Raw genomic sequence first — 14,154 nt, 5'->3', positions numbered from 1 at the left:
GAGCAATGGACAAGAGATATAAACTTAGATGATTTCTTTCTAGTGAGTTGAGATTTATTCAGTGGATAGCCGTATCCACCTCAGTTTTGACCAATGGGAGCCTTCAGGTTTGCAAAGCAAGTGAAACTGCATGGCCGCCTTCTCCACGTGCACCCCCCCCCCCCTCCAACCTTCAATGTCCTTACTTTCTACAATAGGGGGTATCTGAGGCTTATTAAATTTCATCTTTATTTTTATTGACAGACAAATGACCCAGATCCGGTAATTTGGGTGGTAAGTATTTATTGTTTCTTTCCTTTTTTCTTATGTTAAATATATTCAGAAAATATATTGCAATTTATATATTTCTTAATAAAGGGCAAGAGCTGAACATTGCAGTAGCATGGAAGGACTTAGTATAGACAAGTTTGTAATGAGGCATACACATGAATGTTTTGTTTTTAAAATTAATTTAATTTCATCTTATGTATTCAATTCCCTGTCTACTCTGTATGGCTTTGGTGGCCGACTCATCATTACAAGGTATTTCAATATTTTCTCGTCATGATCATCATCATCATCATTTGTCATCATTGTCATCATTAGTTTAATCAGTTTTTTTTTTCCAAAGTACTATCTTAATATAACTTATAGTCAAACGTTTGTATGGGGACTATACACCACTAGAAATATCAATACCTTAATAAATAAGCACATTGTATGGCCCACTAAAAAAGTTTCTAAAATTTATAAGTTATTAAAAAAAATAATATTTGGTCTTAACAGCCTTTATTGCCATAATTAATAATTAATAAGATCTTTTAAACAGTTATTAAAAATAAAAAGCCACTTTCATGGCTTAGTATTGACCTACTAACAATTGGCATCAAAAAATGTGACAATCACACAGTGTGAACCTTACTTTCAAAAACGTTTAAATGAAACTGCAATATTTTTTTCTTTTCTTTTCTTTCCAATCTCATGTAAACATTATTTATACATAAAATATGTGCAGACATGCTTTAGAGCTATTCCCTTTCTCCTTATCAGGTTATTATAAGTAGGATCTAATGCTGAATGTTTCTTTTTGGAAGATCACTTTTTCTGGAAACTAACAGCTGCCATTCACCTTGGTGTATGTGTTGTTGGAGTGATCTACTCATTGAGTGTCTTACTTTCATCTGAAACTGGCTCAAAAAACCTTCTGAAATCTGAAGAGGGGAGGTAAGGATAACATTTTAAACCTGTAAACATTTTGATCTTTACCAGAAAGCTAGAGGTAAAAAAAGAAATATGTTCATTCACAAGTTTGTGAATCATGGTTCACCATAATGTATTCATGGTATTGTATTTATAATGTATTAATGTGTAGTCTCATGATTCAAGTTATTTTGAGGAAAATTAAGTGATATTATAGGGTGTAGAACTAAGAGTAAGAGTACAAGATTTGATTTATTAGTTTTCCCATGTATTATCAAAAAACAGACACCCCGGAATGCTTCATTGTACTTTTTTTTTTCACCAGAAAAGTTAATACTCTTATCTTTATTGGAGGAGGTTAAGCCCTCTCCTGACATTTGTCATTTCAGGGAAATTGCAGGTTTACTGATTGTGGTATTCTAGTTGATTCTCTGCCAAGTGACAAAACTCAAAAGGTAATAAATGGAGACAAGTTTGAGGTCTAATTAGACTGCTTAAAACATCAAGGATAATAATAATATTATTTATCAGACATGCAGACACAAAATTTTTTTATCTTGCAATATGGCAATATTGATTTCAGTCCAGTTTGAAAAGCAATAACTTTTAGGTGATAAAAAATATTGTTATGTATTACAGTTGAACCTCAATGGTTAACCACCGCCTATTCAAAAGAACAAATTTTGGTTTCTCTGTCAAAGTACCAACAGCTTTAACCTCCAGGGGTTTAGAGGCAGTGAGTGGTGGGGTCTGTAAGAGTCTTGGAGCTTAAATAGAGAAATACAGTATAATATGTATCACTCTAGGTCTTAGTAACAACTAACTCCATTTATTACTTTACAGCTTCAAGGAAAGCACTGCCTATCTTTGGACTGCGACAGTAGCCATTTCTGTCATTCCTTTTGTTCTGTGGTCCTACTACATGTACACATGGGATGTGTCCTCTTTACAGAGCCACTGCAAAGATATCATATCAAGACATCTGTTTAGACAAGAGATGTAGATTTTTAGTGTCAAATTATAGATATAAGTAGTTTTTAGCCTCATTAAGGAAGAGCATTATAATACAGAGTCCTTCAAAGGCTAGTAATATGGTCACAATGATATTGCCATTGGCCGTGGATCCCAGTCTTTACCTCGGCTCAACTTCACAGGCATAATTATGCTGCCATTGAGTAAAGACCCTAAGTAGTCTCAAGTATAGTTTTAATAATAAATAATTAATTAAAACTTATATCAGGGGCAACCAACGAGAATATAGTTCAAAACCACTTAAACATAGCATTGTTAAACGTATTTTAGTATTTAAACGGTAGATATAAGCATATTTTTATTCCCTAAAAATTTTTCATCTGTTCGGATTTCCTAGCTGAAAGTCTAGTGATCCGAAAATTATAGATATCAAAACTTAACTTTTCGAAAATTTCAGTCAGAAAAAAGGCTCCCGAAAATTCTAGGTGACCTTTTTATGGTAAAAATCCGTTAAAAATGGGCAATTATACCATTTTTTAGATGTTCGAAACCCCTAGGAGAGGCAGGCAAGCAAGAAATTTTACCACAAATGTTCCGAAAATTCTAGATCTCAAATCGTCTTGCGAACAGATATTTTCCGAAAATTGACGTTGGGTGCCCCCGTTATATAGTGCAATTTTCCATGGAGCATGACCAAATGCGCTTTACAATAAGGTTAAAAAGACTAAAAATGACTAAAATTTACAAGCGGGTAAAAACTCAGGCCAGGCTGAGTATACTCGCGATTCTGAGCTACTAGGTCAGTAGCATAACAATTTGGAGTTTAATAAAAAACCGGCCGAGGCTAACTGACCATATTTTTTGGGAAGGAATACTTAAATTTTCAGGGGCACCCTGAACGAGAATATAGTTCGAAACCATTTAAACATAGCGTTGTTAAACGTATTTTAATATTAAAACGGTAGATTAGGCATATTTTTCTCCCCGAAAAGGTTTTCATCTGTTCGAATTGCCTTGCTGAAAGTCTAGTGATCCGAAAATCATAGGGATCAACGCTTACCTTTTCGAAAATTTCAGCCAGAAAAAGAGCTCCCGAAAATTCTAGGTGACCTTTTTAGGGTAAAAATGCGTTAAAAATGGGAAATTATACCATTTTTAGATGTTCGAAAATCCTAGGAGAGGTAGGCAAACAAGAAATTTTACCACAAATTTTTCCGAAAATTCTAGATCTCAAATCGTCTTCCCAACAGACCCCGAACAGATATTTTACGAAAATTGGCGTTAGTGCCCCTGAATTTTGCAGAAATTAATGTATATTTGATCAATTGGTATTTTAGGGCCAATATTTATTAGTGATATATTCAAGTTTTGCCTTAGATAGTGGCTTATGTCGGCAACAATTGCAAATTAAATGAAGTTTGAAAGAAGAAAATTATTTACAGCTATTTAAAGAAAGGTTATCGGAGAGAATAGCGAACAGAGGTTTCACGACCGAAAGGAACTGTGGTTACGCTATTTGATATACAAAATTTCATGAGTTGCGTTCTCCTTGCGTGAAAATGAATACACCAACTTTGAACGTTTGACTTGAGGTTCTTTGATCTTCTTTACTCTGAAGACAAAAGAAGCTTACGCCTTTTTCAATTGAAATACGTTTCTCGTTTCCTCGTGTGAACGCCCTATTGTCAAGGTCAGCCAGGGTTTTTGGGTATACAGTATAAAAAATAGTATTGTGGTATTTAATTTCAGGTATACAGTATTTTGTGCGTAAATTTGGGAAATACATATACATATATATATATCAATATTCTCCAAAAAAAGCAATGTTATTCTGAAATAAAAAGATATTGGTCCTACAAAATGAAAAAAAAAAAACTATACTAAACTCAAAATAACTGTGCCCTTTCGATCTCTTTATAAACCTTTTTGCTTGGGTAAGATGGAGCTGGGTCTCTTAGGCACTTGAAAGTCTTGCCAGCTTCCTATAATTGAACTGAAAATTTGACTTGCACTGACGACCAGTCTAATTGTTCTGGAACTGACATTATATGCTCCTACAAGTACTTCTTAGTGGCAAGTGCTTCTGTACGGGGCGCCAAATGTATTTTTATTGTTTAGAGTGGTTATTTGTATATAACCAAAACAAGGCTGGTTATTTACAAATAACCACATTACAGTTTTATTATTTCTAAATAACCAAAAATTAAAAAGTGGTTATTTAATAAGCAAATAACCAAAAATGAAAAAGTGGCTATCTCTAAATAACCAAAATGAAAAATCGGTTATTTATCAAATAACCAAAGTGCGAGATTGGTTATTTATTAAATAACCAAAACGAGATTGGTCATTTATTAAATAACCAAAATGCGAAATTGGTTATCTATTGGTTATTTATTAAATAACCAAAATTCGAAATTAGTTATTTATTAAATAACATGAAATTACCAAAATGCGAGATTGGTTATTTATTAAATAACCAAAATGCGAGTTTTGGCTTTTTATAAATAACCAGAATGAAGAAGTGGTCATCATCAATGGACAATTGGTTATTTAGTAAACAACCAAAGTGGATTTTAAAAATCCCAAAAATGTGCAAGAATGGTTATTTACCTAATTTGGTTGTATAACAAGTGGCCACGTGACCTATTTTCCCGCTCATTTCCCATATATAATGACTTGCAGACTTCTATTTCCAACATGGCTTCTTCCAACAATGACACTAGCTATTATTTGCAGTAATGGCTCTGAGCCTTTTGAAAGAACACTGCTAACCGTGCTGACCGCGTGTCTATATCATCCATCTTTGTCCAGTCTACATTCCCTTCACTTTCCTCCTTTCTCTTTCATTTACCTTCTTCCACCCTCATCTTCCTTCATACACCTTCCACTTTTCGCTTTCATTAATCATTTGCGTTCATTTATTTTCATTCACCTTCATTCTAATTCATTCATTTCATCCTACTTCCACCTTCATTCACCTTCTTCCACTTCATCTACCTCCAGTAGCCTTCATCCACGGTCATCTATCCCCATTAGCCTTCTTGACCTTCTTTTACCTTCTATTTCCATTAGCGTTGATCCACCTTCATCCACCTGATCCACTTTCATCTCCCTCCATTAGCCTTCTTCACAGACGGCTTTAAAGTTTTGATATTAAAATTGCACCCGTTCACAATTAAAAGAACATGAATGCAGACACTGCAGTTCATTTAGCTCATGCGTCAAGCTTTTTAAATTTTTTATAAATTAGAAAGTCTTGCTGGAGAAAACATAATTGTGCTTTATCTTTTCGGTTAAAAAAAATAATAATAAAATAACTTCCAGGTGTCTAAGCAATTTCAAAGGACCCATAGTGTCTTATTTCTCCGCTACATTAATTGAGCTGTAAACAAAGGCCGTTCTTTCTAGTGACCCGGCTTCAGAAATATTGTTGTCCTTCGTGATCGTGAAGGGTGATCGCTTAAACAAGTCCAAAGTTGAATCCCGTAAACAGCGTAAACTGGCCAAAACGCGAGCATCGCAGGGAACGAATCCCATAGGAACAGGTGAAAAAGGATAATAAGAAGTCTAGGCTGTTCTACAAATATCCGTATATGCATTTAATAATATGCAATTAATTTTCTTTCCACTGGAAAAATCGGACACCCTCGGGGAATTCAGGGCCCACGGTCCGCCTAATACAGGTTTCAATAGATAACGTCATATGATAGATATGAGGTGTCAAATGCCCGTAGTTACTAAAACAAGGAATGACCTACAATGATCTACAATGACCTACAATGACCTACAATGGCCTACAATGATCTACAATGACCTACAATGACCTACAATGATCTACAATGACCTACAATGACCTATAATGACCTACAATGACCTACAATGAGCTACTATGAGCTGCTACGAGCTAGAATGAGTTAAAATAAGCCCTACAATGAGCTACAAAAATGACAGACAATGTTGTTGGTCGTGTGTCACGCTTGGACGTGACACTAGGCTCATGGTATTAAATTGCCAAGCACATTTTGAAAAGGCAAAACAAAATAAAGTCTGATCTCAGGTAACTTGAGAAACTTGAAAATAAATTATTGCAATCGCGTTTTTACCGGTATCACTATTATACCCTGTATTGACGGAAGTCATCCAGGCACTCCCTTAGTTGGCCTAGATTGGTATGGGCCGCTAAGCACGATATGGATTTTACTATTTAGCGTTACAAACAGAGCATCTTGTTGGACCGGAAGCCACTTACCGTAAACGATCTAATAAACGCCCACTCTCAAATAAACACCTCTTATCTAATAAACGCCCTTCCTTACGCTGTTAAGTTAGTATTAAACGCCCCCTGTCTAATAAACGCCCCCCTTTGAAAATTGCCCCCAAATACTAGGAAATGGCGAAATAGAGCGAAATCAATCAATTTATTAATTTCATTGCTTGATTAACATCAGTTTGTGTATTATGTCATGTTCAACTTCTACATAAGCCGTAAGGCCCGCTGTCGAGATTCTGTTAACACAAAAACGTTTTTAGCCGAAAGCATACTGTATACAGTTATAGTTATGTTGAGCTCGTTGAAATAAGTTACGAGAGTAAACGCCTCCCGTCTATTAAACGACTCCTCTTGGACCCCTAAAATTAAATAAACGCCCCGGGCTTTTATTGGATCATTTACGGTAAAGGGTCTTATGATGTCTTATACAGGCCAGGGTACTTAAATAAACAATTTTTCTCTTCAACAGGGTCAGAATTTGAAAGCCTCGTTTGTTCATCTATACCCAAACGTCCCTTGAAGGTCCCCCCGGATCGACTGTTGGGGTGACTGTGTTTGTTTAATTTGTTTGAAAAAAAGACAACACAAAACACAACTAACGGGAAAGGTTGCAAGGGATGGTTTTGATTATCCTCATACATGTATTATTACACTGTAAATTTATCACCAAGCGTAATAATTGGAGATGCTGTCATCATTTGGGCTGTCATGCAGTAGACTAAACGCGATACGTTTATGCACACATGTCCCCTGATCTTTTAATTTTGTCTTTTTCTAAAATCTTCATTTTAGCTTATTACAGGGATCTTATGCGTATTTTCAGGGTAGGTCATTGTAGGTCATTGTAGATCATTGTAGGTCATTGTAGGTCATTGTAGGTCATTCCTTGTTTTAGTAACTACGGTCAAATGCCCTTCAAATGAACAGTGGAAACGTTTGGAATACTCCCAGATACTATGACGATACGTTTGCATGTATTTCTTTAACAAAGTGGACCAATTGATCATAGTACCTTAAACATAGATTGCAACTCAAATTTGAAGAAATCAGATGAGTGAAAAAAAGCTCTATACAAACCACCTGACAAACAAAACGAAATAGAAAACAATACTGTACTGGGAAACTAATCAAATAAGTTTGTCAAGTCACGTTTTTTAAATCGAAAAATTTGTGAGTGGCAATTCGAGGCAATCTTTCGCATTTCCGGTGTCTGGCATGTTGGGTGGTGGAATTTAATTACAAGTGTCCGTTTAATACAGGTTGGCAACAATAGAAATGACCATTTCAGGTACTTTTTAGATGCCCGCGTCCGCTTAATAGAGGTGTCCGCTTAATAAAGGTTTCATTTAAAGTAAATAAAGGAAATAAATTTGGGGACTTCGACTACTGTCCGCTTAATAGAGGGTGTCGCTTAAGACGGTGACCCCTTAATACAGGTTTCACGATGGAGGTATTGCCGCCATTTTGAATTTGGCAATGTCACGTGGTCACGCGTCGACCAATCATACATTTTTCTCCGGTTAACGGTCACTTTTTCAGCTACACTTTCCAGTCCGATCAAAGTCTCCCCTGCGCGCTCGGCTTCATTCTGTGGGCAACTTGTGGTTCAGTTGTTCTGCTTCATGCTGCTCGTGTTTTTTACTATTTTGTAGCTATTACAATAGCTTTTATGGATAACCAGGCACAGATCACTAAAACAATTAGTCGATTAGATTCAGAAAAGGTAAGTTGATAATAACTTGTGCCTGTAATTTTGGCTAATTTGAGCGTCAGGTAAACTGATTTTCTTTCACGAAAACAAATTTTTGACTGCCATTTTTCACTTAACCTGGCTGAAATGAACACATAAAAAGTTATCATTGCAAGCTTGTGTATTGTAGTTCTAATTTTCGGTTCTTCGATTTCTCAGTCTTAATGTCTTGAAAACCACTTCTAGCTTTATTTTGAAAACGACAACACACAATTGCTTTGTAGTTTTCAGTACTAGTGAGTTCGTGTTTTGAAATGAAGCTCTTCTGAGTTGATTGAGGTTGACAGCAAGTTGACAACTCTATTTATTTATTTAATTTTTTCACTCTTAGAATCAGAGAGCGAAAGCTGGTTCGATGGGTTTTAGAAGTCGAAATTTTCATGCTGTGTATTTAGCAGCTGGAAGTTTCGTGTTTGCATGAGATGCAGCCGAGCCGCACAGTATGAAATTATTGAAGTCTTCAACCAAAAACCAACCACGTAAAAGAATTAATAAGAAATAAAATAGGCATTTTCTTGAATGAAAGTACCTTTTTTAGGCATATTTAGTTTCCCGGCCAAGATCATTCAACAAACCGAAAGTTCCGGGTATTTGCTGTAGTCATCAAAGTCGAGGTTGTTATTAAATTATCCCGCCCATCTTTTGTTTTGAGTTCTTGTTTCCTCTGATAATAAAAAAAATTTTGAACGGACTAAACTTTTATTTCCTGGTTCTAGTGTAATAATAATAATGACGTCTTTGTTTTGGTTTCTTTCATAAGTATTGCTGTTCTTTTCTTAGTTATCGCCTTCTACCAAATTAACTTATGCCAAACCAGTAGCATGCAAGAATAATCCGTCTTGTTGAGCGCGAGCGACCGTATAAACTTCAAACATCAGATAACCATGTGGTGCAAAAGTTTGACACTAGAAAAATGGTATCAGCTATCGAATGAGGTGATTTTTTTCGCTGCTTTTTTTTTTGTCTGTTTCTCCCTTTTTGCTTTTAAACTTGGCGCGACCGCAATGTTATCCTCACGCACTTGGTTTATTTACTAGACCGGAAATAAAAAGCGGACCGGATGTTAAATTTTGTGCTTATGCGCAGTGCGTTTTGCCGACCGAACAATCAATCATGACGTCACCGCTCTTCTAAAACCCATACTCCCGAACTGGGGGCATACGGAGCTGTTGTAGTGGAGTTGCTTTTTGCCTGGTATTTCTCTGTCTGCAAAGGATGCAACGAGTATTTACCAAAAGGGTAAGTTTTCTTGAGTTGAGTACTTTAAACTGTACGCTCATCTTTTTTAAATCACTCATTCTTGGCATTGTTCTCCCCAGTTTTTCGATCCGCACCTCCGGTGGATCGTGATCTGAACCGGTCTCTCTACCGTTTCATGTAAACTTTGGCCGGGGAAACTATTTTGAAGTTGTACGTTTCATGAATTTCCTTTCCTTTCCTTATTACAGTAGTTTTCTAGTCAAATATCACTGCTCTCATAGGATTTTTCACGACGGGAAATCATCTTTCTCTTTTAAGACTTTGATCAAGTTATATCGGATATTAACCTTGTGAGCTTATATTTAATACAAGGTTATTACTACGTAAGATTTCTTATAAGCACACTTATATTGGTCAAGATTGCCGCCAAGCAATGTGAAATTTGCTTTTAGACGTAAAACGAACTTATGTTCATAAGCTGGAGGTTGTGTTAATACAAGTTTCCCCTTCCTCACCCCTACCCCCTCCACTTCTCTTAATGAACCAAACTGAGTACATTTGGGATCCTTCCAAGAGGTATGGGTTTTGATTTATTTGCTTTGTAAATGGTTTAATTTAGGGCTTTGTATTTAAAAGCGGTATCAAATCAAGTTTGCCTTACTGTGTGCAGTCAAAACTTTTTCAAGCAACTGCCATGAACGAATGGGCAGTGGTCACTTTCAGAGAGACAACCTATGAAAGCAGGGACAGCGAAGCGTATTTTGTATCGGGGGGGCTAACAAGCAAGTGCAGGAGACGCTAACTTGTATGGGGTTCGAGGGGAATTCTCTGCCAGAAAATTTTGAAATCTTGAAGCTCGGAAATGCTACTTTCAGTATTCTCAACGAGATATCAAAAAATGAAATGACAGATGTTTAACTTCTTATTTGTTACCTGATACATATATAACTTAATACATATATCCCAGCCTTATGTATATTCTGGCCTTAGTGCGTACACTAAATTGTTTCATTACAAACGCTTGACGTGTGTAGCAAGAGGGAGAATGTTCAAAATTAGTGGTGTAAAATTTCTTGTGCTACATCAAGATGCTAATCTTGACAGCATATGACAAATTTCAACTATAAAACAAATTGCAAAGTTTTGAAAAATCGAAGAGTGAAGGGCTAATGCAAAATCGCCCGCGAGAAAGGGCAATATGATTTTCCTAACTCGTCCCTAGTCATCTCTCGTCTTTGTTCACAAGCTAAATTGTGGGAATACTAAGGGAAAGGAACAAGTTGATAGGCTGAAGTCAGTTTCCTAAAACAATGCATGTACAGTAATAGCAAGGGAAAACAAGTTCAACGGCTGAAGTCAGCAGTAGTAAATTTGCCAAAATTCCTTTCATGATTTTCGTTCAGGGACAGATGAATAATATTTGCCACAGAAACTAAACGAAGCTTATCAAATCTATCTTTATGTGTGTTCAAAATCACGAGATGGTTGAGCCGTGCTTTTGTTTTGTTTTTCCTTCTGTTAGTTTTCTTTTTTTATGTTTAATGGGCTTTTTAATTATTTTTAATTTTTAATTTATTTTTTGCTTGAAATTGGGGGGGTAGAGCCCCCTCAGCCCCCCCAGCTCCGCCGTCCCTGGAGAGGCTGTGTTTATGGTGCAAAGAAGGTTCAAGAAATGACAAATTCATTTGATCTGGGATATGCTAATTTCTAATTGCATAGACTCGCTATTGTTCCCCCAACTTTTCGTAAGATGCTTACAAGACAAGCCGTCTTTGGTTAATTATTTTTCAGAAGACCTGCATATTTGTTCAAGAAATCATATTATTGCAGGCTTGTTGGAAGGAGCAGTGAAAGGGGTGTTTACATACCCTCCATATGGCCTACTGAGGTCCACCTGTTAGTCACAGATTAGTCATTAGTCACCTGCAGGAGTTGAAGATGCATAAGTGGGAAAAATTGACCACCACAGACTTGGCAATTTTGACAAATTTGTCTGAAAGCAACCAACCTAGCTATCAGTAACAATTTCCTAATGACAAAACATTTTTGTTCCAGGCTTTGTTTTCTGTGAGGGCAGCAGTTTATCATGGACAACTATTTTCTACATCATATGCACTTGCGCAAAAGGTAAAGCATTATTCTGGTAGCTTTTACATGTAAGAATTTATCATTATTTGTATACTGTAGACTTGTAATGTTGCCACGAAATCCAGCTTGAACTTCAGATCTGGCCCCATTGGGGCCTGTAGGTTATGGCCTTTGCATTCCATTGTTGCCTTCCTTCCAAGGTGTCCTTTATCCAGGTCTATAACTCCCCATTTTACACAAGTACGGTCTAATTTTTGAACAGATGAAAACCTGCACAGATCCGCATTTTGTTTACACAGGACCCGTAGAACTATGGAACTCTTTGAACAGCTAACAGTACTGCAATTTGTAACATAATTTGCTCAGTTCCATGTAAATGGGTTGCACATGTAAAAATTAGTCCATTCAAAAATTTGTCCAGACCTGTCTAAACAGGGTCTAAATGAGTTCTAGCAACATGCTGCGTGGGGTAGCACTGTGATAGACTAGCATCCTTTCCAGGCTGGAACACTCCTGGTATTCCCAATCGAAATGTTTTACAACTTAGGTTGGATATCGAGAGTCACAGGTGGCAAAGCCTTAATTAACAAATGGTAAATGGCTCAGCATTTACTATTGAGTGACAGTTGCATGCAGGAGGTTGCTGAGCACAAATGAAGTGTAAGAGTCACCAAGTGCAACTCTAGCTTCTTGAGGAAATTTTCTCTAACTTCTTAGGATATCAAATTAATGATGAGGCCGGAGTGACGCATAGGGCTTTAAGCGCACACTAGCTTTTGTCACCATTCACCCATGGGCAAATGATAAATGGATAGTTGACCAAAACTAGTGTGGTTGTTGTTTAATATTTATATTATTACACCTAAAATGTCAAGAAAAGTTGCAAATATTCCGCTTGAATTGGAAAAAATGCTGGCTCCGGGATCATGTTGACTGGGCTGTGATTTCTGCCTCTTGCTTTAGAAACTAGGTTTTAAGGTGGCTCGACTGGATTTTTTTGGGGGGATACCTCCCACGTTTGAGCTTTAACTACGTCTGCATGAGTAAAGATATGGGAAAAAGGTTACCACAACTGTATTATATAATGATGAAAATTTCTTATGATCTGGGTTTTATTGCAATCGGAGTAGCCATGGCAACGTAATGACGCCATTACGCTTTTTATTTATCTTTGTGTTTCTCTGTACCAGGAGTTTTTTTAAGAAATCGCTTAAGGGAGTATGTACCTGCCATAATTGCCTCCATTATGGCAAAGTTTCAACAAATTCTATGAGAGCGTTTTCGAAATATTTTGACACGCAGTTTTAACAATCATAAAAACAGTGAAATAGCATGCTATTTACACAATTCGCTAATATTTTAAGAAACTGATAAGCTTTGGAAAAGCGACTTCATCCCTTAGTGGTTTGATTCCATTGAAAACTGCAAACCAAAAAAAGAAGGGGAATTGCTCTGAGCGATCACGAGTAAGAAGAATTTTATTGACTTGCATTCAGCTGCTTTTGTTATAAATTTTGGACGTAATTTGGTCTATGTCTACAAATTTTGCATTTTTTGAAAAATTCTATCTTTTTGCTCAATGTGCACGTGTATATGAAACTTGAAAACAATGCCAGTGAATAATGAGGACGCTCACTTGTAAACACAAAATCTGGGGGAAAAATTGGTTATATTTGAGGCCCTATTTAAAAGCCTTCCCTGTTTTCAATGTTCTTGAAACTTGCAGGGAATATTTATTGATAATTGATCTCCAGATTGTCGAATTAATAAAAAAATTTATCGAGCGGTTTTTTGAAAAATGCGAAATTTGTAGGCATGGACCAAATTACGTCCAAAACCTATAACAAAAGCAGCTGAATTCAAGTCAACAAAATTCTTCTTACTCGCGATCGCTCAGAGCAATTCCCCTCTTTTTTTGTATGCAGTTTTCAATGGAATCAAACCACTATGGGATGAAGCCGCGTTTCCAAAGCTTATCAGTTTCTTAAAATATTAGCGAATTGTATGGATAGCATGCTATTTAACTGTTCTTATGATTGTTAAAACTTCGTGTCAAAATATTTCGAAAACGCTCTCATAGAATTTGTTGAAACTTTGCCATAATGGAGGCAATTATGGCAGGTACATACTCCCTTAAGCGATTTCTTCAAAAGACTCCTGATACAGAGAAACACAAAGATAAATAAAAAGCGTAATGGTGTCATTACGTTGCCATGGCTACTCTGATTGCAATAAAACCCAGGTCATAAGAAATTTTCATCATTATATAATACAGTTGTGGTAACCTTTTTCCCATATCTTTAATCATGCCGACGTAGTTAATCCTCAAACGTGGGAGGTATTACCCCCAAAAAATCCAGTCGAGCCACCTTAAGTTCTGGCCATTTTGGCCTCCTTGGCTGGAGTGTGGCTTGTGGTTATGCCTGAATGATGGAAAATGTATGTTAGAAAATTATTATTTTTCCTTAGGTGCCCCTGAGTAAATTTGAATCAGACAAGTATCTGAACTATCAGCACTTGGAAGACAACTTGAAAGTAGTGCGAGACAGGTGAGAAGTTAAGAAACTTAGTACAGAACACACTGCACAAGTAAGACCAAAACAAAAAGATCTTACAATGTAAGTGGAGAATCCCATGTGCATGATTTGTTAAACTTGTGTGCATACAGCAATATTGTATAAAACAGTGGATAACA

The 14,154-nt window shown here is 36.5% G+C and overlaps 1 protein-coding gene and 1 long non-coding RNA gene across 3 annotated transcripts in view; both read left to right on the top strand.

Annotated features, from left to right (window-relative positions):
• The window catches only part of LOC140940047 (aconitate hydratase, mitochondrial-like), a 40,376-nt gene that overhangs the window by 6,545 nt on the left and 19,677 nt on the right, over positions 1-14,154 (top strand). The window contains exons 1-3 of one of the 2 annotated variants that reach the window (XM_073388922.1): positions 9,317-9,410; positions 11,427-11,498; positions 13,929-14,008. In XM_073388922.1, the coding sequence (XP_073245023.1) occupies positions 9,387-9,410; positions 11,427-11,498; positions 13,929-14,008 (176 nt within the window). In that variant the 5' untranslated portion in view covers positions 9,317-9,386. Of the gene's footprint in view, positions 1-9,316; positions 9,411-11,426; positions 11,499-13,928; positions 14,009-14,154 lie in introns of those variants that run through there. The other variant, XM_073388921.1, reaches the window with a different exon arrangement.
• Positions 838-2,298, top strand: LOC140940049 (uncharacterized). The gene is made up of 3 exons (XR_012166293.1): positions 838-1,203; positions 1,569-1,634; positions 2,023-2,298. It is a non-coding gene; the product is annotated as an uncharacterized lncRNA (long non-coding RNA).

This window comes from Porites lutea, chromosome 6 (assembly GCF_958299795.1).
Source record: "Porites lutea chromosome 6, jaPorLute2.1, whole genome shotgun sequence".
NCBI lineage: Eukaryota > Metazoa > Cnidaria > Anthozoa > Scleractinia > Poritidae > Porites > Porites lutea.
This window is presented reverse-complemented; position numbering and strand designations above follow the sequence as displayed.